The 25,832-nt window shown below is 37.7% G+C and overlaps 1 protein-coding gene across 1 annotated transcript in view; it reads right to left on the bottom strand.

The window, feature by feature from the left end:
• Nucleotides 1-545: 545 nt before the first annotated feature.
• Nucleotides 546-25,832, bottom strand: part of LOC127844451 (MAM and LDL-receptor class A domain-containing protein 2-like) — a 29,696-nt gene continuing 4,409 nt past the window's right edge. Inside the window, exons 2-21 of the mRNA XM_052374666.1 lie at nucleotides 25,537-25,691; nucleotides 22,265-22,729; nucleotides 21,296-21,464; nucleotides 20,362-20,450; nucleotides 19,872-20,048; nucleotides 19,046-19,292; nucleotides 17,335-17,481; nucleotides 16,949-17,095; nucleotides 16,183-16,380; nucleotides 15,350-15,475; nucleotides 14,377-14,532; nucleotides 10,110-10,255; nucleotides 9,432-9,633; nucleotides 8,992-9,162; nucleotides 8,021-8,245; nucleotides 6,822-7,094; nucleotides 6,356-6,452; nucleotides 4,592-4,694; nucleotides 4,008-4,055; nucleotides 546-1,053 (exon numbers count right to left, since the gene is read on the bottom strand). Of these exons, the coding sequence (XP_052230626.1) occupies nucleotides 1,012-1,053; nucleotides 4,008-4,055; nucleotides 4,592-4,694; nucleotides 6,356-6,452; nucleotides 6,822-7,094; nucleotides 8,021-8,245; nucleotides 8,992-9,162; nucleotides 9,432-9,633; nucleotides 10,110-10,255; nucleotides 14,377-14,532; nucleotides 15,350-15,475; nucleotides 16,183-16,380; nucleotides 16,949-17,095; nucleotides 17,335-17,481; nucleotides 19,046-19,292; nucleotides 19,872-20,048; nucleotides 20,362-20,450; nucleotides 21,296-21,464; nucleotides 22,265-22,729; nucleotides 25,537-25,691 (3,383 nt within the window). The 3' untranslated portion in view covers nucleotides 546-1,011. The remainder of the gene's footprint in view (nucleotides 1,054-4,007; nucleotides 4,056-4,591; nucleotides 4,695-6,355; nucleotides 6,453-6,821; nucleotides 7,095-8,020; nucleotides 8,246-8,991; nucleotides 9,163-9,431; nucleotides 9,634-10,109; nucleotides 10,256-14,376; nucleotides 14,533-15,349; nucleotides 15,476-16,182; nucleotides 16,381-16,948; nucleotides 17,096-17,334; nucleotides 17,482-19,045; nucleotides 19,293-19,871; nucleotides 20,049-20,361; nucleotides 20,451-21,295; nucleotides 21,465-22,264; nucleotides 22,730-25,536; nucleotides 25,692-25,832) is intronic.

Raw genomic sequence — 25,832 nt, 5'->3', positions numbered from 1 at the left:
AAAATATATGTATATCCCATAATTAAAAACTATATATTTTGGATATAGGGTAAATCCATAGAAAACGCCCAACCGAGTCAAGGGGTAGGTGTATTCAACCAATTATAAAAAGTTAACAAGCTGGTAAAAAGTTTTAAAATTTTGCAATTAGTTGTGATATACAATTAACTATATGGAAATGATAACAAAGGGTGTTTCTGGAAAAGTATCCATTAGGCTCCCTCTACCTCAAGCGTTCTTGAGTTATCATCCGGAAACCATTTTACTGTTTCAAGTCACTGTGACCTTGACCTTTGACCTCGTTACCTGAAAATCTATAGGGGTCATCTGCCAGTCATGATCAATGTACCTATGAACTTTCCTGATCCCAGTCCTAAGCGTTCTTGAGTGATCATCCGGAAACAATTTGGTGTACGGACCGACAGACAAACTGACGGACAGACTGACCGACATGTGCAAAACAATATACCCCCTCTTCTTCGAAAGGGGGCAATAATAAATGTTACTAACAGTGTATACTTAGTTATGTAGAAAATAACTCAAAATATGCTTTGATTTGTATTTATTTCTCATTTCACAACAAAAAATCGTAACATGTATAATTTTAACATAATTATCAAAAACAATAACATATTTGGTTATATATAAACATTAAGTAAATCATATATAATTACACATGTATTTGATCAGAAATTATCATACACTGTATTGCACAATTATTTCTGGTTCTTGTACAGGAACTACACTATAACAATAATAACAAAAGTAGTTAAAAACCATGCACATTAGATATACATCATTTATTAATTTTTCAATTGTTGTTTATAAAATAGTTTTTCAAAAAGCTGGGTTCGCATTCTGTATTAAAGTAATGTTTTAGTAAAACAAAGATGCTCCATGCCAAAGGGGCTGCACAAAAGTTTCTAAGTTCATAAAAGATGTTTTGTGATAATGGTTGTCCTCGTATATATTTATTCTTTCTTAGCGCCTGTTGTGAAGCTCAGTGGACGTTCAGGCCTCTGTGTAGAGTGGGTTTTCTATGGATGTTGAATCCTGAAATATAGATAAACACTTAAAACATGTGTGCACCCGCACAACAAAAAAAGGTTGTTCTTGTAGACAAAAATAATGCTATATTCATTTAATATAGAAATGTACAAACTAGCCCATTGAACATGCTGAAATGATGATGTTCAAATATTGTTGTCCCAAAGACTACACAAACTGTTAATTGAATATAATACACCTCATGCAAAATGGGTCTTAGGCCATATGCAGCCAACCTAACTCCAGACCAGCCTGCACAGTCTAAGGCCATATGCAGCCAGTGTAACTCCAGACCAGCCTGCACAGTCTTAGGCCATATGCAGCCAGCGAAACTCCAGACCAGACTGCACAGTCTTAGGCCATATGCAGCTAGCGTAACTCCAGACCAGCCTGCACAGTCTTAGGCCATATGCAGCTAGCGTAACTCCAGACCAGCCTGCACAGTCTTAGGCCATATGCAGCCAGCGTAACTTCAGACCAGCCTGCACAGTCTTAGGCCATATGCAGCCAGCTTAACTCCAGACCAGCCTGCACAGTCTTAGGCCATATGCAGCTAGCGTAACTCCAGACCAGCCTGCACAGTCTTAGGCCATATGCAGCCAGGGTAACTCCAGACCAGCCTGCACAGTCTTAGGCCATATGAAGCCAGCATAACTCCAGACCAGCCTGCACAGTCTTAGGCCATATGCAGCCAGCGTTACTCCAGACCAGCCTGCACAGTCTTAGGCCATATGCAGCCAGCGAAACTCCAGACCAGCCTGCACAGTCTTTGGCAATATGCAGCCAGCGTAACTCCAGACAAGCCTGCACAGTCTTAGGCCATATGCAGCCAGCGTAACTCCAGACCAGCCTGCACAGTCTTAGGCCATATGCAGCCAGCGTAACTCCAGACCAGCCTGCAAAGTCTTAGGCCATATGCAGCCAGCGTAACTCCAGCCCAGCCAGCACAGTCTTAGGCCATATGCAGCCAGCGTAACTCCAGACCAGCCTGCACAGTCTTAGGCCATATGCAGCCAGCATAACTCCAGACCAGCCTGCACAGTCTAAGGCCATATGCAGCCAGCGTAACTCCAGACCAGCCTGCACAGTTTTAGGCCATATGCAGCAAGCGTAACTCTAGACAAGCCTGCACAGTTTTAGGCCATATGCAGCCAGCGTAACTCCAGCCCAGCCAGCACAGTTTTAGGCCATATGCAGCCAGCGTAACTCCAGACCAGCGTGCACAGTCTTAGGCCATATGCAGCCAGCATAACTCCAGACCAGCCTGCACAGTCTTATGCCATATGTAGCCAGCGTAACTCCAGACCAGCCTGCACAGTCTTAGGCCATATGCAGCCAGCGTAACTCCAGACCAGCCTGCACAGTCTTAGGCCACATGCAGCCAGCGTAACTCCAGCCCAGCCAGCACAGTCTTAGGCCATATGCAGCCAGCGTAACTCCAGACCAGCCAGCACAGTCTTAGGCCATATGCAGCCAGCGTAACTCCAGACCAGCCTGCACAGTCTTAGGCCATATGCAGCCAGCATAACTTCAGACCAGCCTGCACAGTCTAAGGCCATATGCAGCCAGCGTAACTCCAGACCAGCCTGCACAGTCTTAGGCCATATGCAGCCAGGGTAACTCCAATCCAGCCTGCACAGTCTTAGGCCATATGAAGCCAGCATAACTCCAGACCAGCCTGCACAGTCTTAGGCCATATGCAGCCAGCGTTACTCCAGACCAGACTGCACAGTCTTAGGCCATATGCAGCCAGCGTAACTCCAGACCAGCCTGCACAGTCTTAGGCCATATGCAGCCAGCGTAACTCCAGACCAGACTGCACAGTTTTAGGCCATATGCAGCTAGCGTAACTCCAGACCAGCCTGCATAGTCTTAGGCCATATGCAGCCAGCATAACTCCAGACCAGCCTGCACAGTCTTATGCCATATGCAGCCAGCGTAACTCCAGCCCAGCCTGCACAGTTTTAGGCCATATGCAGCTAGCGTAACTCCAGACCAGCCTGCACAGTCTTAGGCCATATGCAGCCAGCGTAACTCCAGACCACCCTGCACAGTCTTAGGCCATATGCAGCCAGCGTAACTCCAGACCAGCCAGCATAGTCTTAGGCCATATGCAGCCAGCATAACTCCAGACCAGCCTGCACAGTCTTATGCCATATGCAGCCAGCGTAACTCCAGCCCAGCCTGCACAGTCTGGTCAGTGGCTAACCTGTCTATTAACCTTTTGCATGCTGGAAAAATTGTCGTCTGCTAAAATGTCATTTGCTGAATTTCTAAAATTAGCTTTTTCTTCGATTTTTTTCAAAGAATACTATAAGAAAAGCAAACAGTTTGGATCCTGATGAGACGCCACGTTCTGTGGCGTCTCATCTGGATCCAAACTGTTTGCAAAGGCCTTCAAAATTCGGTTCGGCACTGAAAGAGTTAATGAGACCTGGGAAACCTTAGCGACTTTATAATGGCCAGCGTAGCTCCTAAACACACTGCCCTGTTGCATAAGACCCTTTTTGCAAAGGTCAAAGTTTCAAATGTGGTCTTATAAACAAGAACAAGACAATCACTGAGATTAATTACACAAAAAATATTTTCTTTTTGGGTTGACTCCACAATAAATTGCCCATCACCAATCAATTAAATGAGTAAATTGATTGAGATTATATTTGAATGCCCTAAAAAACTAATGGCTTCAGTTACAATGCACTAAATTATGCTTAGATTCAATAATAAAAGAACCAAGAACCAAGAACGTACATCCAGTGTTTGAATAGATACAGCCTACCATTGGTAATAATGGCATTAGCAACATGTTCTACATGAAGAATGATGTCAATAGAGATGGGTAATCCCAACTCGGAGACAAAATTTAACTAATTCTTGAATATTCCAATTAAAAAAAAGATCTTATTCTTAAATTTTATTTTTAGAATTGTTTGGTCAAGGCCCAATAAACATGTACTTACAAAGCCTGAGTTGTTTGGAAAGCCTGAGTCGATTGGATCCATGTGGAACTGAAACCAGAAAATGTACTTATAAAAACATCTTTAAAAAATAATTATTTTATTTATCAGCAGTAATTTAATTCATCGATATATCTGCAATATTGTATTATTCACTTTAAACAATAAGCAAAAAAAAGTACCATAATAAAAAAAGGGAAAATCCATTGAAGCATAAAAAAATAAAAACATTTAATAACCATAAAGAAGAGAAAGCACATAAAAAATACTAGTAAGTATTGTACAGAGATGATTCTTAGGAACATGATTGGGAAAGCTTGTCTCAAATGTGCAGAGCAAAACAAACTTCTTTATCCACTAATTACATAGTATTCTATTTATCTTATTATTATATCCATATAAATCATATAAACATTAGTACAGATGTGAATACAATAATGAACTTTGTCTCCCAGTTAATCAAAATGTGTAACTAGATTTCTATGTCTACAACATTTTTTTTAGAATTTATATTTTTAAAATTGAAAAACAAAGCGTAAAAAAATATAAGTTCATTGAAGAAATACGATATGAATAGTTCTCCATACATCTGTGTGTTCCTCTGAGCCGTAGCCTTCATACACTGGATTGCTAAGGCCGCCATTTGCAGCACGGGATCGTCTGAGGGATGGCAGGTTGGGAAGACTGATGCTGTAAAACAATGTTTCTTGTTCAGAGGAAACTGGGCATAATGCATGTGCGTAAAGTGTCGTCCCAGATTAGCCTGTGCGGTCCGCACAGGCTAATCAGGGATGACAGTTGCCACTTAAACTAGATTTTCGGTAAAAAGGGACTTCCTTTAAAGGAAAAATACCACAAAAGCGGAAAGTGTCGTCCCTGATTAGAATGTGTGAAATGCACAGGCTAATCTGGGACAACACTTTACGCACATGAATTATGCCCAGTTTCCTCAAAACAAAACTGCAATAATAGTTCATGAGTGTAACAACTAGCTATGAAGAATAGTAACAAGTATATAAGTTATTGTTTATGGCAAAAGCACTATCCTAATACAATATGCTATGCTGTGACATGCATGTAATATTAAATGTTGAGAATTTAACAAGCATTCTAACACGGCACGCAACTTGTTTTCTATAGTCAAAGAAGGAAATCAAGTGTTGGTTAATCTTTAATAACTTATGGGTGGAGCTTAATGTTTCGAAAATAGTTCCGAATAAATAAAGAAAAATTGCAGTAAAATGCAGGTGCTAAACCCCGCTGTAAAAGAAATGTTATAAATGTAGCATGTATATAAATGTAATCAAACAACAAATTGTATATTTGGTGATAAGTAACATAACCACACCTACAAAGAATGTTATTTGTTAGGAAACGTAATTCAGAAAACATTTATAGCATGTCAGCTTTTCAGTAGCATAAATAAACGTGACGTCATTAAGTTTTTACTATTGTTGTTTTCAATGAAAGTGACGTCATTTGCAAAATATTTATGAATGAAAACAACGTCATATGTTTATACAATTCTATGACGTCCACTAAATAGTGAACTTTGTACTAAGAAGGGCAGAGTATTGAAAAATATAGTTCACGTCCTAAAGCTTGAACCAAATCAATCAGAATCGTGTTACAATCGAAATAATAATTTTTTATCATGGTTTGTTGTCGAATAACCCAAGGTAAGTTGTGTAGACGCGTGTTAATTATCAAATCACTCGTGCTTCACACTCGTGATTTAATTCCTACGCATCTATACTCCTTACTGTGGGTTATTCGACAACAAACCATGATAGAAAAATATTATTTCTTAAATAACAGCCCTAGTTGAAAACTATAATATTTTTGAAAAACTTCAAGTGATACAAATTGTGATTGCAGGTCTTGTCTTCTTGTTGATAACAACTATTGGTCAACATGAAACTGTCAAACATATCAAGTGTGAAAGTTGTCCATGTATGAACTCTACTGTTCTAAATAATAACCTTTGAAAATAAATAAAAAATGGTAAGATTATGAACCATTGATCAAAAGTAAGCATAATCAGTGGATTTTAAGTTGTTATTCAAACTCATGAAACTTTAACGCGTTCCCACTCAGAAGAAAAGTATAAATTGCTATATGCAACCATCATAAAACCAGAACAGCCTCCAAGTAACTCGCAGGCTTTTCAGGTTTAATGCTGTTTGCTGCTCATCAGTATCTTTGGGTGGAAATAAAGCCTTTAAAACTTTAATCTATTGAGATATATTTTAAATTCAATTTAAAATTTCTTAGGGACTACAACTGGGTATAAATGCATATCTGAACGGTAAAGAATTAAGACCCAAGGTGCAATGCGGGCGATTGCTTACTCAGGTCTGTATTTCTTCATGAGGAAGAATGCTCCCACAACAAGTACAATCAGCAACACAACTCCAAATGTGGCTCCAACACCCACCTTCCAGCCGCCTGCAAACAAACAGTCCACTGTGATATTATTTACCTGTAAAAGTTATCGCTCCCTATGGCAGACACTAGTTATCACATGAGCTCTACATATGCAGATAAATATATTAAATTATATAATATATATTGTAATTACTCTCTTAATATTTCCTTCAAATCAGAATAACTCCCAGCTTTACAAAGGCATACAAAATAAGACAAAGCAAAGCAAACACAGTATTCTGGTCATGGCACCAATATGTGGAAATATAAGTTTGCTATGCTAAAACAATACTAAGGTAGGAGACTTCAAATGACTTTGTAAGCTATTCAAAAATAAAACATTGTTTTTTTTTTAATGGCAGGAATGCAGCAGACGACAATTATATTTACCTGAGCTATTGTTCTGGCCTCCTGTACTTCTCAGAGAGTTAGGGGCTGGGTACTGACACCTGGTCCCTATAAAGCCAGTGGGGCAAGCACACACAGGTGGGGCACTTCCCACGCTACAGGAGCCGCCATTCTGGCAGAAGTTTTGTCGACATCCTGCGCTGCACATGACTTCATCTGACCCGTCACCACAATCGTCTGCGTTATCGCACCGAGTCTTGTTGATGATACAGTAGCCCAGTTTGCGACAGTACACAAAGTCTGGACGACAGGCCGCTAGATTCAAAGGAAAGTAAACGCAAGAATAAGTTTTACATGATGCTGCATACAAAATTACTGTGTCATAGAATAAAATCATAACTATTTCAAGCATTTTATTGGGAAGACAATAATTTGCATCATATAGGCATATAGCCCACAACTTTTAGTTCATGTTTGTAGTCCTAAATTTATCCATGTGATTATAAGCAGGTATCTAGATTGCAGTGCAATAGGCAATGATATTCATATGTTAAAAATTGTATAATAAATTGAAGATTAATATTTTAATAATCGTGGTATAACTGTTAAAATAAAATACTATACATTTGATTTCCATATTCATATGGACCATGCTCGTGAAAAGGGGGTTTAATGCAAGACACAGAGCACAGCAAATATGTTTTTTTTGCATTTGACGAAAAAAATCAGTAAATCATTACTCCCTTAAAACCAAACATTTGATCTGATTGTAGTTGGCGCTGGGTTCAGAGAAAATTAACCATATTTAATATTAAGCACCACATTTGATCAATAAAGTTTAGCAGTTTATAAGCATGTTTTGTTGATCCCTGTTTTGGGAAAATTGGGCGTTATGCATATATACATTAAGTGTCAGTCTATATAAGCCTTTGAGGTCCTCACAGGCTAATCAGGGATGACACTATCCATTTTTATTGAATTTTAGTTTGAAGAAATTTCCTTCAAAAACAAGATTCTGTTAAGCCAAAAGTGTCGTCCTTGATAAGCCTGAGCAGACAGCACAGGCTATTATTTGACAACACTTTAAGCACATACATCAGCCCAATTTTCCCAGAGCTTCTGAACTGCCCTTCGCTTTACATTTGACCTCATCATTGACTGTGTTTAGTGACACATTTAAAAGATTAAGTTTTAGTAGTTTTTAAGACTTGTTCATTTATACACTTATGCACTGCCCCTACCTTTACAGTTGACCTCGTCTGTACCGTCCAGGCAGTCGGTGACATTGTCACACTGCAGTAGGCCTGGGATACATTCAGAGCTGCCGCACTGGAAGAGCCCACGCGCACAGTTGCTGGTCGCTGGCGGGGTCGCAACGTTCACAGGAGTTGTGGTTGGTGGCTTTGTCTTGGGTGGATTTGTTGGTCCTTGAGACGTGGAGGGAAGCGTCTGACCGGAAGCTGGAGCTAAAAAATATAACAGGGTTGAATGGAAAACTTGTGTTTGTGTGAAATGTTGACCCTTTGCCACTCAGAGGCGCATTTTAACGCCTCTGAAGTCCCTTCATAAACTCAAAATATATAAAAACTTTTCTGAATAGATTCACATTTTGAAGGCTTCATTTCCAAAACCCAAGATACAGATGAGCAGCAGCAGCATTAAACCTGAACAGACTGTACGTAACAAGCAGGCTGTTCTAGTTTTATACTGGTCGCATATGGCCCATTTCAATTTGTTTCTTAGTGGGTTAGAGTTAAGCAATTCCACTAGTTCACATTCATGGTAGGAGGCAAATTTCAAAGCTGAGACAAAATATTTGTTTGTACAAAAATTAAAAATTATCTTCCTTAAATATGGGGCAGCAGAGTAATATATTGCATTTCCTTTTCTTGTTTTAAAAATGAATTCCCACCAACACAAACTTAACCATAAAAATCTCTCATTCTAATCACTGATTAGTTGGTTCAAGTCAACTCACTGATTGATGTGCTCAAGTATACTCACTTATTGGTAGGTTCAAGTTAACTCACTGATTGATGGTTTCAAGTATACCCACTGAATGGTTGGTTCACCTCTACTCACTGATTGGTGGGATCAGGTCTACTCCATGATTGGTAGGTTCAAGACTACTAACTGTTTGAGGGGTTAAAGTTTACTTGCGAATTCATGGGTTAATGTCTACTCACTGATTGATGAGTTCAAGTCTACTCACTAATTGGTGGGTTCAAGGTTGTCGTAGGGCAGGAAGCAGGTTCGTCAGTTCCATCTGAACAATCAAGTGTGCCGTCGCACATCCAAGAGTTTGGCAGGCAATCGTTGCGAGGAACGCAGAAAAATTCCACTTGAGGGTTACATATGGGTATGGTGGGTTGCACTGGTACAACTATAGATAATAAAAAAAATATTCTAAAAAAGATTAAATTTAATTGTAACTTTTTTTTCTTAAAATTTTAATGCAAACACCAAAAGGGCCAATTTAGCTTAAGTCTCTATAGTTCATGTCATATTATTTTAACAAAAAAGAGCTTATTTGAAGGATGCCTTTGGATTTAATATTGTAAATTTGTAAACTCTTTTAGCTTGTGTAACTTATACTTTACAACTTAACATAAAGAACTAAACAGGTTATATCAAACATCACCTAATACATACCACCATATGCACATTCTGGTGTGAACGTTACATCATCAATAGCGATATCGGAAGTCCCCTGGTCACCCCTCTGGGCCTCAAAGATCACACTAAAATTTTTATTGTTGCCTAGCAACACATTGGCATAATTCCAGTTTTCACCTTTATCCCCACTTACTGACCAGACAAGATTCTTTTCATTATCGCTGTTGAGCGTGTAAATCTGAAATTTAAAAAGCACCATCGTCCACCACTTTGAGCAGTCTAAAGAGGGAAATAGAATGCATTCAGTTTGTCTGAGAAAGTATCTGTAAAACATTTTAAAAACAAGAGTGCCAAACTGTCACAAGATATGCCCGTTTGAAGGTTTTGGACAACTTGATAACTAATTAACTAGGGTAAAAGACAAAATGGTGATTGCTTTAAACACACGAAGTGAACCTGTGACCTAATACTGACATGATAAAACCTTCAGTATTTTCCAAATTCACATTCTTACATCTCTCACTATACTAAAACATACTTATATCCAATATGTAAGATACCCGCACTATGTCATGATGGACAAATATAAGTGTTCATAAAACATGTGTGAATGTGAGAAGACAAACAACCATTTTGATTCTTAGGGTACTTTTCTCATGTTTTTGTGTTGTTTTTTGACAATTTAATAAAACATACAAAGAGAATCCCTCATACCCTTAGAGGTCCAATATTTTGTGAGCCAAACATGTAGTAGTAGAAGCGTATGCTGCACAGGCCAAAACTGCTAGGGAATGTGGGCGTCTGAATATCCATGATGTCTGAACTCTCCATTGCGGAGCTGTCCATCAGCAGGAAGTAGCCTGAGTGGGAAAGTAGACACATGATCAAAACTAGGGCTTTTTTCTGGAAAAACTGGTCTTAACACTGTTCCATAAAAGGTAATCCCAGAATAGCCTGTGCAGTCTGCACAAGTTCATAAGGGACACCACTCTTCGCTTTTATGGAATTCTGAGTTTTAATGAGGTACTTTAAAAAAAAATCCAGAGTAGACAGAAAGTGACATCACTAATAAGCCAAAGTGGACTGCACAGGCTAATCTTTGACAACACTTTACACACAGGCATTAAGCCCTGTTGTCCCAGAATTAGGCAAGGTTTTACTATAGCTATATACGGAAAAATGCCACGTCCCCTTGGCTGTCATGTTTTTCCACCAACCAGAACCATTTTCGAACTCATCAAAGATATCATTGGGACAAATCATCTGACCAAGTTTCATGATGATCGGACAATAAATAGGGCCTCTAGAGTGTTAACAAGGTTTTACTAAAGCATGATATATAGCCATATTAGAAAAAAATGCCCAGCCCATAGTGGCCACGTTTTTAAAGCAACGGAAACCATTTTCAAACTCATCCAAGATATATAATTGGGAAAAATCTTCTGACCAAGTTTCATGAAGATCGGAAAATAAATGTGGCCTCTAGAGTGTTAACAAGGTTTTACTATAGCCATAAATGGAAAAATGCCACGCCCCCTGGCGGCCATGTTATTCAACCAACCAGCATTATTCTCAAACTAGTCCAACATATTATTGGGATGAATCTTCGTACCAAGTTTCATGAAGATTGGACAATAAATGTGGCCTCTTGAGTGTAAACAAGGTTTTACTATTGCCATATATAGCCATATAAGGAAAGGTGCCCCGCCCCTTGGCAGCCATGTTTTTCAAGCAAATGTAACCATGTTCAAACAAATCTAAGATATCGTTGAGACCAATCTTCTGACCAAATTTCATGAAGATTTGACAATAAATGTGGCCTCTAGAGTGTTAACAAGGTTTTACTATAGCCATATAAGAAAAAATGCCCCGCCCCCTGGCGGCCATGTTTTTCAACCAACTGGCATCATTCTCGAAATCGTCCAAGATATTATTGGGATGAATCTTCTTACCAAGTTTCATGAAGATTGGACAATAAATGTGGCCTCTAGAGTGTTAATAAGGTTTTACTATGGCCATATAAGGAAAATTGATACGCCCCTTGGCAGCCATGTTTTTCAAGCAAACGTAACCATTTTCAAATTCATCCAAGATATCATTAAGACCATTCTTCTGACCAAATTTTATGAAGATTGTTCAATAAATGTGGCCTCTGGAGTGCTTACAAAGCAAATGTTGACGGCGCACAACGCACGACGGACAAACGTCAGCACATTGTGCTTAGGTGAGCTAAAAATGTTATAAGCCTCTCTCTGATAAAACTGGGTTAAAAGCATGTGCATTAAGTGTTAATGCCACAGATTACCCTGTGCAGTCCATGTGCATAAAGTGTGTTGTCACATATTAACCTGTGCAGTCCATATGCATTAAGTGTGTTGTCACATATTAACCTGTGCAGTCCAAGTACATAAAGTGTGTTGTCACATATTAACCTGTGCAGTCCATGTGCATAAAGTGTATTGTCACATATTAACCTGTGCAGTCCATGTGCATAAAGTGTATTGTCACATATTAACCTGTGCAGTCCATGTACATAAAGTGTATTGTCACATATTAACCTGTGCAGTCCATGTGCATAAAGTGTATTGTCACATATTAACCTGTGCAGTTCATGTGCATAAAGTGTATTGTCACATATTAACCTGTGCAGTCCATGTGCATAAAGTGTATTGTCACATATTAACCTGTGCAGTCCATGTGCATAAAGTGTATTGTCACATATTAACCTGTGCAGTCCATGTGCATAAAGTGTATTGTCACATATTAACCTGTGCAGTCCATGTGCATAAAGGTATTGTCACATATTAACCTGTGCAGTCCATGTGCATAAAGTGTATTGTCACATATTAACCTGTGCAGTCCATGTGCATAAAGTGTATTGTCACATATTAACCTGTGCAGTCTATGTGCATAAAGTGTATTGTCACGTATTAACCTGTGCAGTCCATGTGCATAAAGTGTATTGTCACATATTAACCTGTGCAGTCCATGTGCATAAAGTGTATTGTCACATATTAACCTGTGCAGTCCATGTGCATAAAGTGTATTGTCAAATATTAACCTGTGCAGTCCATGTGCATAAAGTGTATTGTCACATATTAACCTGTGCAGTCCATGTGCATAAAGTGTATTGTCACATATTAACCTGTGCAGTCCATGTGCATAAAGTGTATTGTCACATATTGACCTGTGCAGTCCATGTGCATAAAGTGTATTGTCACATATTAACCTGTGCAGTCCATGTGCATAAAGTGTATTGTCACATATTAACCTGTGCAGTCCATGTGCATAAAGTGTATTGTCATATATTAACCTGTGCAGTCCATGTGCATAAAGTGTATTGTCACATATTAACCTGTGCAGTCCATGTGCATAAAGTGTGTTGTCACATATTAACCTGTGCAGTCCATGTGCATAAAGTGTATTGTCACATATTAACCTGTGCAGTCCATGTGCATAAAGTGTATTGTCACATATTAACCAGTGCAGTCCATGGGCATAACGTGTATTGTCACATATTAACCTGTGCAGTCCATGTGCATAAAGTGTATTGTCACATATTAACCTGTGCAGTCTATGTGCATAAAGTGTATTGTCACATATTAACCTGTGCAGTCCATGTGCATAAAGTGTATTGTCACATATTAACCTGTGCAGTCCATGTGCATAAAGTGTATTGTCACATATTAACCTGTGCAGTCCATGTGCATAAAGTGTATTGTCACATATTAACCTGTGCAGTCCATGTGCATAAAGTGTGTTGTCACATATTAACCTGTGCAGTCCATGTGCATAAAGTGTGTTGTCACATATTAACCTGTGCAGTCTATGTGCATAAAGTGTGTTGTCACATATTAACCTGTGCAGTCCATGTACATAAAGTGTGTTGTCACATATTAACCTGTGCAGTCCATGTGCATAAAGTGTGTTGTCACATATTAACCTGTGCAGTCCATGTGCATAAAGTGTATTGTCATATATTAACCTGTGCAGTCTATGTGCATAAAGTGTATTGTCACATATTAACCTGTGCAGTCCATGTGCATAAAGTGTATTGTCACATATTAACCTGTGCAGTCTATGTGCATAAAGTGTATTGTCACATATTAACCTGTGCAGTCCATGTGCATAAAGTGTATTGTCACATATTAACCTGTGCAGTCTATGTGCATAAAGTGTATTGTCACATATTAACCTGTGCAGTCCATGTGCATAACGTGTATTGTCACATATTAACCTGTGCAGTCCATGTGCATAAAGTGTATTGTCACATATTAACCTGTGCAGTCCATGTGCATAAAGTGTATTGTCACATATTAACCTGTGCAGTCCATGTGCATAAAGTGTGTTGTCACATATTAACCTGTGCAGTCCATGTGCATAAAGTGTGTTGTCACATATTAACCTGTGCAGTCCATGTGCATAAAGTGTGTTGTCACATATTAACCTGTGCAGTCCATGTACATAAAGTGTGTTGTCACATATTAACCTGTGCAGTCTGCAAAGGCTTATCAGAGACAACATATTTCGCCTACTCTGGATTTTTTTTAAGGTACTTCATTTAAACTAAAAATTCCATAAAAGCAAAAGGTGTTGTCCCTGATGAACTTGTTCAGTCTGCCTGCAAAGGCTAATCAGATAGGACACTATGCCACCTGTGGATTTTCATAAACAAACTTCACAGGCTAATCTGGTGCCACACTTTACACACATGCATTTATCCCCATTGTCTCAGAATGTGACTCATATACTGAAAAAAGATCTGAATAAATCATAGTGGCTTGTATACAAAATAGAAAATTTACTAAATTCTGTTGTCAGAGTTATCAACACATGTTTGAATATGATCAAAATTACACATTTAAGATGTTGTATTATTATCAAACAAGTAGAACTGCCACAACAAAGAACATTTCTGAGAATTTAATTGAACTCCCTTTAAGTTTGAACACAAGAACATGCCAGACAACTTTATATTCACCATTTACAGCTCCCCTGTGGTCTGCAAGTGGTCCGGTGAACTGGTTAACCCGGGTGTTGGCACGCATCCAATCAGCATCATCACTCGTAGATTGGGCCCAGTTGCACACACTCAGCCAGTTAGGGTCATCAAAATTACAGTCGCCAATGTTTGGTACTGCAGGTAATTGAGGATTAAGATTTGATTTTAAATCAAGACAAACATTTATTTTGTGTGATACAAGTTTTTGCTCTTCTGATACATAGTCTTGTTTGTGGGATACACAATTTGTATGAACTTATGATTGGGGAATGCAGTGTGTGTATTATGTTTACTGGTGTGTTATACGCACTCATATTTGTTACAACACAAGATTAAAAAGATACTTCAAAAGTTTCCTTTTTTCTTCTGTTTAACATTTTTACTGTGGTCTTTTTCATAAGATTATAGTAACTAAAATGTAGCCCTTTTCATACGGCAAACACAAATGTTCATTTAATGCAGTCATTTTCATAAGATGAATTCAATTTGTACATTTAATGCGTTCAGTCATTTTCATAAGATACTAGTAAACTCAAATTTACATTTTATGCAATCATTTTCATTTAGATAAACTTAAATATACATTTTATGCAGTCATTTTCAGAAGATAAACTCAAATGTACATTAAATGCAGACATTTTCATAAGATGATTGTGACAGAAACGTACATTTAGGTAAGTGTTTTTCATTAAATACAATTACCATTTATTGTACTCCTTTTTATAAGAACTAAAATTATATCAAATACGGTCATTTTATTAGATTACCTTAAACATTCAATTAATGCGATCCTGCTCAAAAGATAAACTAAAATGTGCAAAAAATGCGGTTCATTAGATATGATTTTATTTAAATAAACATTTAATGCAACCCTTTTACTATAATAAATCAAAATGTGCATTTAATGGCATCCATCACATAGGATAAACTATAATGTAAAGCCTGTACATACTGCAGTTTGATTCATCCGAGCCATCAAGGCAGTCCGCCTGGAGGTCACAGCGTTTGTTGCGAGGAATGCACATGGTATGGCTTGCACATAGCCATTGGTTAGTCGGGCAAGAGTCTACCAGCGTCACTGAATTGCATAAACAATTTATTTCTTTTCATTATTAGCTTTTCTTTTTTCAATATAAAAGGCAGAAGTTATAGCATACTATGTTGGTGCATTTTATGATCTGCATCAAAACAAGAAAAATTGCATGTTAAAGTAATAATGAACCATAATACGTTTTTAATTTTTGACCTCCTTTTTTAATATAACTGTTCTTGTTGGTTATGTGATGTGTTGTGTATATGACATAAGCCTCATTCTTGGATAACTGGGCTTATTACATGTGTGTTAAGTATTATCCTAGATTAGCCTCTCTAATCCACACGGGAAGTATCTTCTAAACAACAACAACTGTGTTTGTGAAACACAATGACCCCTACTGCGACTCTTTGAAGCCATATATTTGACCTTTGACCTTGAAGGATGACCTTAACCTTTCACCATTCAAAATGTGCAGCTCCATGAGATACACATGCATGCCAAAAAACAAAATGCTATCTTCAATATTGCAAAAGTTATGACCAAGGTTAACGTTTTGGGACAGAATGACAGACAGATTGGCCAAAAAAAACATACCCCTGATCATTCGATCCGGGGGCATAAAAATCCAGTCTTGATCAAAAGGGTCATACCAGATTTGACTGTGCGGACAGCGAACTGACATTTGACCCGCAAGTATTGAGCCAAGTTTTGCCAGAATGCTTCTTAAACAGGGGCCAACAGCTGCATACCTGGTGCGCAACTCATAAAGCTAATGTCGTCAATGGCGACTGCTTGTCCGGCAGCATTGCTTGGGAAGATGACAAGAAGCTGGAAGGCCATTGTGCTGTAGGCCCCTATCTTCACGACGGCTTGCTTCCATTGGTTGGAGTTATCAGCCGTTACCATGAATACAGAGTCCATAAGCCCAGTGTTTTGTTTCACAAGAACTAAATACAGAAAATAACAGAGCATTACCTATGGATACAGAATAATGCATATTTATGTTCAAAGAGCATAAAAATTGTAGCTTTCTCAGTTGACTGGAAATAAACAACATAACATGATAATTTAAACATAAACTCCTCACATGCATCAAAACCAATCAACAGAAATTTATTTTCTGTACACAAGTAGTTATTTTTAAAGAAATTTCAATTATTACGATTTAAGCTTCAAAGGTATGGATTCATAATCACACAAAAATAAAATGATAAAATTAATAAAATGTATCATAATGGCAAAGCTGAAATAAGTGAATAAAATGAGCAAGAGCTATATAGACGTTTGTGCATTATATCTTATGCTTATTGTATGTGTCACCAGTTGCATTGATGTCCAATAAACCAACTATAAACATTATCATTTGAAGCATGTAAACATTTGAAGGGTTTGTGAAAATCTATGTTTCTGGGGAAAAAAATAAGAAAAAATATTACACTATTAATGTCCTTTAGTCAATAATAAAACAGCTGGTAGTGACTTTTTAACAAAAAACAGATTTCATGCAACCTTTACCTCTTATAATAGTTCCCGTAGCCCCGTTGGTGTTGTACCAGAATGTGAGAGAGCAGGCTGGAGAGGACATGTAGTAGATGTCGGACTCGAGAATGGCCGTGTCACCTGTCACTGAGGTCTGACCATTCTGAACAATCAAGTAATGACCTGATACAAAGAAAAAATAATTTCTCACTGTGAATATATATGAGCCTCATTATCATAAAAGCAGGCTTACTGGTTGTGCATAAAGTGTTGGTTACATAACTATAAATTTGCTCTTAAAACCTCACTCGGGTAATGTATTAGTTTAAATTATGGGTTTTTATGCCCTGCATTCAGATGCATTAGCAGTTTAAATACATTTAACTGGACAATGCCTAAAATAGTTCAAACAAGCAACAGACCATTTCTGCTGCCACTGGTGTGGTCTGTCTGGGGACCAGGTGACCCAGTTGCCGTGGTTACTGAGAAGTCAGAGTTGTCTCGGGCTGTGTTCCTCCAGCCGCACATGTTGGAGTTTGGTGGATTCCTTTCAAAGTCACAGCTCGTGCCTGCAGCAATTGTGAGCATTTATAAGGAAAATTTCAACATAAACTTCTTTTCAGCAATTAACTAACACAAATAAAATACCATCATGATCTAAATGTTTTCAATATACATGTTAGAACAAACAGATATTATTCAATTTTCAGCGTCCATTTAAATTATTGAAACCTTCCAACCAGGCAGTAAAAAATGAACAACTAGTCAGTGAAAAATACTTTTCTTTTAGAGCTTTTTTACTAGAACAACATAATTAAACAAGAGATTGCCAAGCAATATGGTCCCCTACGTGTGAAACTCCACGATTGTCAGTAACAAATTATATTTGTTGCCATAGCAACCAGAATTTTTGACGTAGGAACAAAATGAAATGACGTGCATAATCTCCATATTGCCATCTATCCATGTTTCAAGTTTCATGAAAAAATATTAAGAACTTTTAAAGTTATTGCAGGATCCAGAAAAGTGTGACGGACTGACTGACAGACAGACTGACAGACAGACTGACGGAGTGCAAACCATAAGTCCCCTCCGGTTTCACCTTTAGGGGACAAAAATAGGGCAATCAATGTTTGTTATCATAATCATGTAAGTATTACCATTAAAGACTAAACAACGAATTTACAATGTTTAGAAATTAAAAAAAATTGGCACTATCAAAACCATCCTTTTTTATACAAATTTTGAAAGTTTTCTAAATTTGCTTTACCCAAATTGGCTAAACAGTTCAGAACAACTCTGAAATTATGTTAATAAATGTTACTTTCCTTTTTTTCTTGTGGATCTATTTAAGCATCCAAAGTACTATCAAAATACATGGTTGTTGTTGGACTATGGGTATTTAGTTTATTTTTAGGCACTTTTTATTCACTCCATACCTGACTTCGAACTTGATCAAAACGTTTATTTTTAATTTTGGTATCTCAAAACCTATTCAACCAGGCATGCTAAACAGAGAATCAGAATCAGGAATCATTCCCAAAATCTATTCAACCAGGCAAGCTAAACAGGGAATCAGGAATCATTCCCAAAACCTATTCAACCAGGCATGCTAAACACAAAATCAGGAATCATTCCCAAACCCATTCAACCAGGCATGCTTAACAGAAAATCAGGAATCATTCCCAAAACATATTTAACCAGGCATGATAAACAAAAAATCAGGAATCATTCCCAAACCCATTCAACCAGGTATGCTAAACAGAAAATCAGGAATCATTCCCAAAACATATTTAACCAGGCATGCTAAACAAAAAACAAGGAATCATTCCCAAAACCATTCAACCAGGCATGCTAAACAGAGAATAAGGAATCATTCCCAAAACCTATTAAACCAGGCATGCTAAACAGAGAATCAGGAATTATGGGAGTGTTTGTAATTTACAGTCATAATAAAAAATGTTTCAATCACCTTAAAAAAATAATAAGTAGTTCATTTACTCATTGTTTACATCTTAAACTAAAATATAAAGAGATATGTAGAAGAAACCTGTCCAGAAAACAAGAAAATTCAATTAAAACACCAATAGTCATTGATGCATTAAAAAATTAATTCAAGCATTTATATCTCACCGCAGGACATTTCGTCAGTATTATCGCCACAGTCATCAACAAAATCACAACGCTGTGTTAAGGCATAGCAGCGCTGATTGTTGCAGGTGAATTTGCCCGCTCCACATTTCCCGATCGTGGTGGCGGCGGTTGTAGGCGCGCCTGGGAGCGAGTCAGGGTTAGCCCTCTCACAGCCCGGAGTCAGTGAGATGTCATCAAGACCGATATCATTGTGGATTCCTGTGCCGACACTGCCTTGTATCACAATCTGGAATGGGTCAAATAGGAGCCAATACATAAAAAGAAAAATATTTGTAGTATTACAATTGTCATTGACCTATCACATTCTGTCTTGAGCCGACACTGCCTTGTATCGCAATCTGGAATGTGTTAAATTGAAGCCAATTAGTTTGTGTTTTTTTTATTTGCAATATCACAATTTTCCATGGCAAGCTGTTTTCAAGTTGTTTGTGACATTCTTCAACCAATCAAAGAAGGTTTTTGCCTATGAGCTTTGAATTTCATTAGCCAAAACTATTGTTATGGATTTTGAGAGTTTGTCTACCTTTAAATCTATAGGTTACAACTTAACGTACTTGTTTTTCTCATTAGTTCAAATTAAAAAAAAAATCAGGCATAAACATTAATATTTTGCAGAAAAAAGGTATTAAACATACATTATTAGTTGTTTTTATCATTGTGTTGTAACGTCATGCCAAAAATTACATACATTCATTTCATTATGTGCATACAACTCATAAAAGTCAAATGACATAATGCACACAATCATTAACATAAACATATTGAACACAAATAATTAACACGTACCACAACAATAACACTTTACCTGGTAATTTCTGGTATCAACTGGCGAGTCCAACACGTATGTTCCCAGCATCCAGTCATTGCCATGGTCCCCGGCAAGGTCCGTTATGGGCATCAATCCAGTTGGTTCATAGTCAAACCTTTTCAAGACTGTCAGATGTCCTACCTCTTGACCCCACATATGATACCATAGCCGCAACTGTAAATTACAACAAAAAAACTATAACTATAAAGCAAATGCCTATAGTTTTTGTGGTTTAAATCTAATTTAAATGTACAGAGAAGATTACATATTGCATATATCAATGAAATACAATCAAATTAATCATGAAAATTAAGCGAGCTAAACAGAGAAATATTTTCCAAGTTGTTTCGGGCTTGTATCAAAACCGAATCCGAAGCAGCTAATAAGGGCAAATGTTCCATAAGATTTTATTTCCAATTTTTATCTAAATGATCCTTGTAAACGATGTACATCTCAAGAGATTAAATAGATCATGGTATGAGTTTACCACACAGTTCGTTGAGGTGCCCTTAATTGTCATTGAAGAAAGCCTGGCCGCACCTTGTGGAGGGCCATTGTCCAAGAGAAGGTATCCACCTAAATGTGGAAAAAAAATATTGTTCAAGTCTTCAATAAAAACTGCATCTTGATTTTTGTCTATTGATTAAACTTATTATATTATAACTAGAGCTGTTTCACAGACGCAATAATGCCCTTACAAAACAGACAAATCCATTCAATCATCTACGCTTGTCAAAAACACACACAGCCATAATTCAGCCACAACTGGTTTGCAGTCAAATTCCGTTTTATTATCATAAACAACTGAATGTCATTTAACTGTGAAAGTTTGAGCAAGATCAACCAATTACACAAAAGTGAATTTAATTCACATTTTGGGACTATATACAAGGTAAAAACCTGGCAAAGGGGCCTTAATTATGACAAAACTAATCACAGCATAAATCCTTTCTTTACGGCCGTCTACACAATATGTTGATTCAACTGTGGAAGTGAGAGCTAGACTACCCAACAGTTAATGAGGAGTTGAAAACACAGGCTTTAAATGACTATCATATTATACAGTTGATAAAAAGACAAAAGGCATAATATCTGAAAAACAACATCATATTTTAAAGCATATTCCGATCAAACTAGAAAGGCATCCAAGAAACTGATGTCACCACATATATATTCTTCAAAAAAGCAAAGTAGCATACTGGTACTTCAGCCAAAACATTTCTTTCTTTGCATTTAACATCGAAACTTCTTTCCTTTTTTCCAATCTGCATGTTAAATTCATTCAACTGTTCAAGTTAAAGAAAGATCCTCCAGGCAGTTAAAAAGGAGTAAAAAGCACACACTTTTGGGACTACAGGTTTATATTCTGTAGTGAGGAAACAAAGACAGATACTTTGAAGTCATACAATTTTCACCAGTACCTTGCTGTGTGCGAGTAGTGTGATCCACACTAGGTCCAGTTCCAAGAGTGGGGGTGGAGCCTTTGGCGAGCGTCCAATCAAAATCATCGTCAACATCATTTCTCCATAAGAAACAGATTCCAAATGAGAAATCACAGCGGCCTTGGTAGTTAGAATCGCAATAGGTTGCCTATAACAAAGAGATCACTTTAATGAATGACTATCTACCCCTTGTGGTACCCAGAATGTTGTCACAAACATGACTCATATCCCAGCATGGATTTGCCAGCAAAGTTCAAGAGTTACTTACTCAATAATGTGTGGATTGCTAGGCATGAACAGTGATTTGCTATGTATAGTGTTGACATATCTTAAAATTCAATTTAAGTGCCTGAAAAAATTGGAAATAGTTTGATCCATAAAATTAAGCTTTTATGCCAAATAACCAACTTACTGGCTTACAAACTAGACCAAAGCTATGCTCCAATATACATGTATTCCCTCTACAACTTCACTTAAGGCATATTATGAGCCTAGTTCTGGGAAGATGGGTTTAATAAATGTTCATAAAGTGTTGTCCCAGATTAGCCTGTGCAGTCCTCACAGACTAATCAGAGATGATACTTTCTGCTTGCATGGAATTTTTCGTTTAAAGGAAGTCTTTTCTGAGCAAAAATCCAGTCTTATCTTAAAGGGCCATTCCTGATTAGCCTGTGCAGGCTGCAGAGACTAATTTGGGACAACTATGGCATATTATTTATATGCATTTACACAGAGCATGCATCAATAGCAAAAAACAATAAACAATTGACAATTTAAACAGATTTTCCCAAAGCCAGGAGAATAAAAAGCCTCAGGTAATACTGTGATGAATAAAAGTAATACAATCTAAAACGGAAGGTCAACTATTACCTTTAATAAGAACAACTTATTTTAAACATAATCATTTTTTTGCAGAAAAGGGCAACTGTTGAACATAAAACTGTGTACCAGTTCATCGCTGCCATCACCACAGTCGTCAGCAAAATTACACTGCAGCTGGGGATCAATGCAGTACTTGTTGGTGCAGGTAAACTGATCAGGTCGGCATGACAACTGGACAAATGGAGGCTGACAGTCAACAAACTGCAGGTCGTCCACCGCTATACCGCCTTGGTAATTCATGCCCCTGCGAGCCTGGATCGTCAACACCAAACCATTTTTGGGTCCTACAAATATCAAGGCCGCCTGCCAGATTGGTGCGCTACTGCCTGTCACCATGAACAGTTGTGTTTTGATTCCGTTCACTGTGGCGTAAACGATGAGGGAATCCACCCCAGGTCCGTTCATGTAGTAGAAGAACTTGAGACTGCATTGCGGTCCTGTGGCTCCAATTGTTGATGTGTACAGCTCAGTCGTGTCTTTGAAGGAACCTCGAGAGCTTGTTGCAAATGCATACCAGCCTGTATTCATGCTCTGCAAATATTAAAACTGAATCGATTTAGCTTTACAAATAAAATTATGCCACATAGGAATTTGTTTTTTCTTTCAGGGTGCAAATAGAAAAGTACTTCAAGTAAAATGTTCACAAATCAAGCATTTAAAACCAATATTACGGGACCTCTACAAAATGAATTTCAAAATTTGACTAAAATATGTTCTATTTATTTGTGATGAGTTACTTGAACCTTTTATAGTCATAAAAGCTTACTGCCACTCAGTTTGCTCAAGTTTTCTGTGCAAATTTAATGGTAAAATTTACAATCCATAATTTATGGTATTAAAACACGTCGGTGTGCTTTAACTACAATACAATGTAGTGAAGAATACCCTCGACACTGCTTGTAGTAAAACATGCAACTTATTGGAATAACAATTCTTATCCTTGGGTGTGGCAAGTGTTGACCCCAAAGGTATTTTTAATAAAGCCGCCAGAGAGAACCATTATACAATTTTACATCAACTTTTTAAAATGTTCTGCCTTATTAATTTTTAAGTAATTTCACTAATTTCACATGGTAAGTCTATAAAAATAATTTGACCTAAATGGGTGTTATGACACCAGGGTTATAATTTGATGAAACTAAGTAGAAGGCCCATAACAATGTTAAATATCAAATATCACATGGATGTTGTAATTTCAAGAGTTTTTAATGTATACAAATAAAGTTTATAGTAACTTATGTTAATGCTACAGAAATTCTAAGATGAACAAGTGACACACATTCTGTTATTTTTTAAGAAAGACTATAAGACTAAGAACATTGCCCTTGCACAATTTCATATCATAAGAAACAAAAATGGCTGCAAGTTTGAATGTTATATATTGAAAAGTGTATGCAAACAACTGAGGAAAGGTTTGTGTCTACTGACTAACAGCCAGATGATAAGACAGATGTCCATAATGATTGCATCCCCTTTACTTAGTAAGGTTGGGTATAACAAGACTATTGCCAAGCAATATATGTCCCCTACCGGCCCAACCATTGTCAAATTATTTTTGTGTTGCCATAGCAACCAGAATTCTTGACGTAGGAACAAAATGAAAATACGTGCATAATCTCCATATTGCCATCTGACCATGTTTCAAGTTTCATGAAAAAATATGAAAAACTTTTAAAGTTATCGCAGAGTCCATAAAAGTGTAACAGACAGACAGACTCACAGACGCACAGCGCGCAAACCATAAGTCCCCTCCGGTGAAACCAGTAGAGGACAATAATGTTATAATAGTGTTCCTTTTTATATAAATTTCATTGGTGTTTAATGGTAACAGACTGTTAGCTCAACTGGCTGGTGAAGAAAGATTAACTTGTAACAGACTAAAAGCTCAACTGTCCATTCAAGTAAGGTTAACTTGTAACAGATTGTTAGCTCAAATGGTCGTTGCAGTAAGGTCAACTTGTTACAGACTGTTAGTTCAACTGGCTGGTGAAGTAAGGTCAACTGGTAACAGACTGCTAGCTAAAATGATCATTGAAGTAAGGTCAACTTGTAAGATACTGTTAGTTCAAATGGTCATTGAAGTAAGGTCAACTTGTAACAAACTGTTAGCTCAAATGGTCATTGAAGTAAGGTCAACTTGTAACAGACTGTTAGCTCAACTGACCAGTGAAGTAAGGTCAACTTGTAACAGACTGTTAGCTCAACTGGCCGGTGAAGTAAGGTCAACTTCTCACAAGCTGTTAGCTCAACTGGCTGGTGAAGTAAGGTCAACTTGAAACAGACTGTTAGCTCAACTGACCGGTGAAGTAAGGTCAACTTGTAACAGACTGGTAGCTCAACTGGCCCGTGAAGTAAGGTCAACTTGTCACAAACTGTTAGCTCAAATGGCCCATGAAGTAAGGTCAACTTGTAACAGACTAAAAGCTCAACTGGCCATTGAAGTAAGGTCAACTTGTAACAGACTGTTAGTTCAACTGGCCAGTGAAGTAAGGTCAACTTGAAACAGACTGTTAGCTCAACTGGCCATTGAAGTAAGGTCAATTTGTAACAGACTGTTAGCTCAACTGGCCATTGAATTAAGGTCAACTTATAACAGACTGTTAGCTCAACTGGCCTGTGAAGTAAGGTCAACTTGTCACAGACTGTTAGCTCAATGGGACAGTGAAGGAAGGTCAACTTGTAACAGACTGTTTGCTCAATGGGACAGTAAAGTCAACTTGTTACAGACTGTTAGCTCAATGGGACAGTGAAGTAAGGTCAACTTGTAACAGACTGTTAGCTCAACTGGCTGGTGAAGTAAGGTAAACTTGTTACAGACTGTAAGCTAAATGGGACAGTGAATAAAGGTCAACTTGTAACAGACTGTTAGCTGAATGGGACAGTGAAGTAAGGTCAACTTGTTACAGACTGTTAGCTTAATGGGACAGTGAAGTAAGATCAACTTGTTACAGACTGTTAGATAAATGGGACAGTGAAGAAAAGTCAACTTTGACAGGACACTCTGATTGATCAGACTAAAAGGAATCAAAATATCTGACCAGACGCCATAGCAAAACGGGGCTTTATTACTTATGCGTAAAGTGTTGTCCCAGATTTGTCTGTGCAGTCTGCACAGGCTAATCAGGGAAAAAAAATAAGCTTTTATGGGTTTTTTTGCTTAAAGGTACTGGTAGTCTCTTTTGAGCCAAAATCAAGTGTAGACAGAAAGCGCCATCCCAGACTGTACTAGCTAATCAGGGAGGGCATTTTCCGCTCATAATTAAATCCGTTTTCCCAGAGCAAAGCTCATCTGAGTGTGTTTAAGTACAAAGTTGAACAAGGGTCTGCTGGTTTCCTACCTGACTGTGATCAGTTTTCGGGCTGTATTGATTGTTGCCAAACAAAGCCGCCTGGTTTATCTGCCAAGCAAAGGACTGTTCGGGACGGGGTGCTTGACCACTGTTTATTGTCCAACCACAGGTGTCTCCGTTATCAAACGTACACCGTGACTTAACTGCAACATATAAAGAAGAACAATGTCAATTATGCAGGTCAATACGTGATATATTGATTTGGCAGCGTATGTAAATTGACAAAAATATATTTCAAAATTGAAAGCATTTTACAAATAAGCTTTATCAGTATGTTTCAATTA

This window comes from Dreissena polymorpha, chromosome 1, assembly GCF_020536995.1.
Source record: "Dreissena polymorpha isolate Duluth1 chromosome 1, UMN_Dpol_1.0, whole genome shotgun sequence".
NCBI lineage: Eukaryota > Metazoa > Mollusca > Bivalvia > Myida > Dreissenidae > Dreissena > Dreissena polymorpha.
Note: the sequence above shows the minus strand (reverse complement) of the source record. Positions and strands in the feature narration are given on the sequence as shown.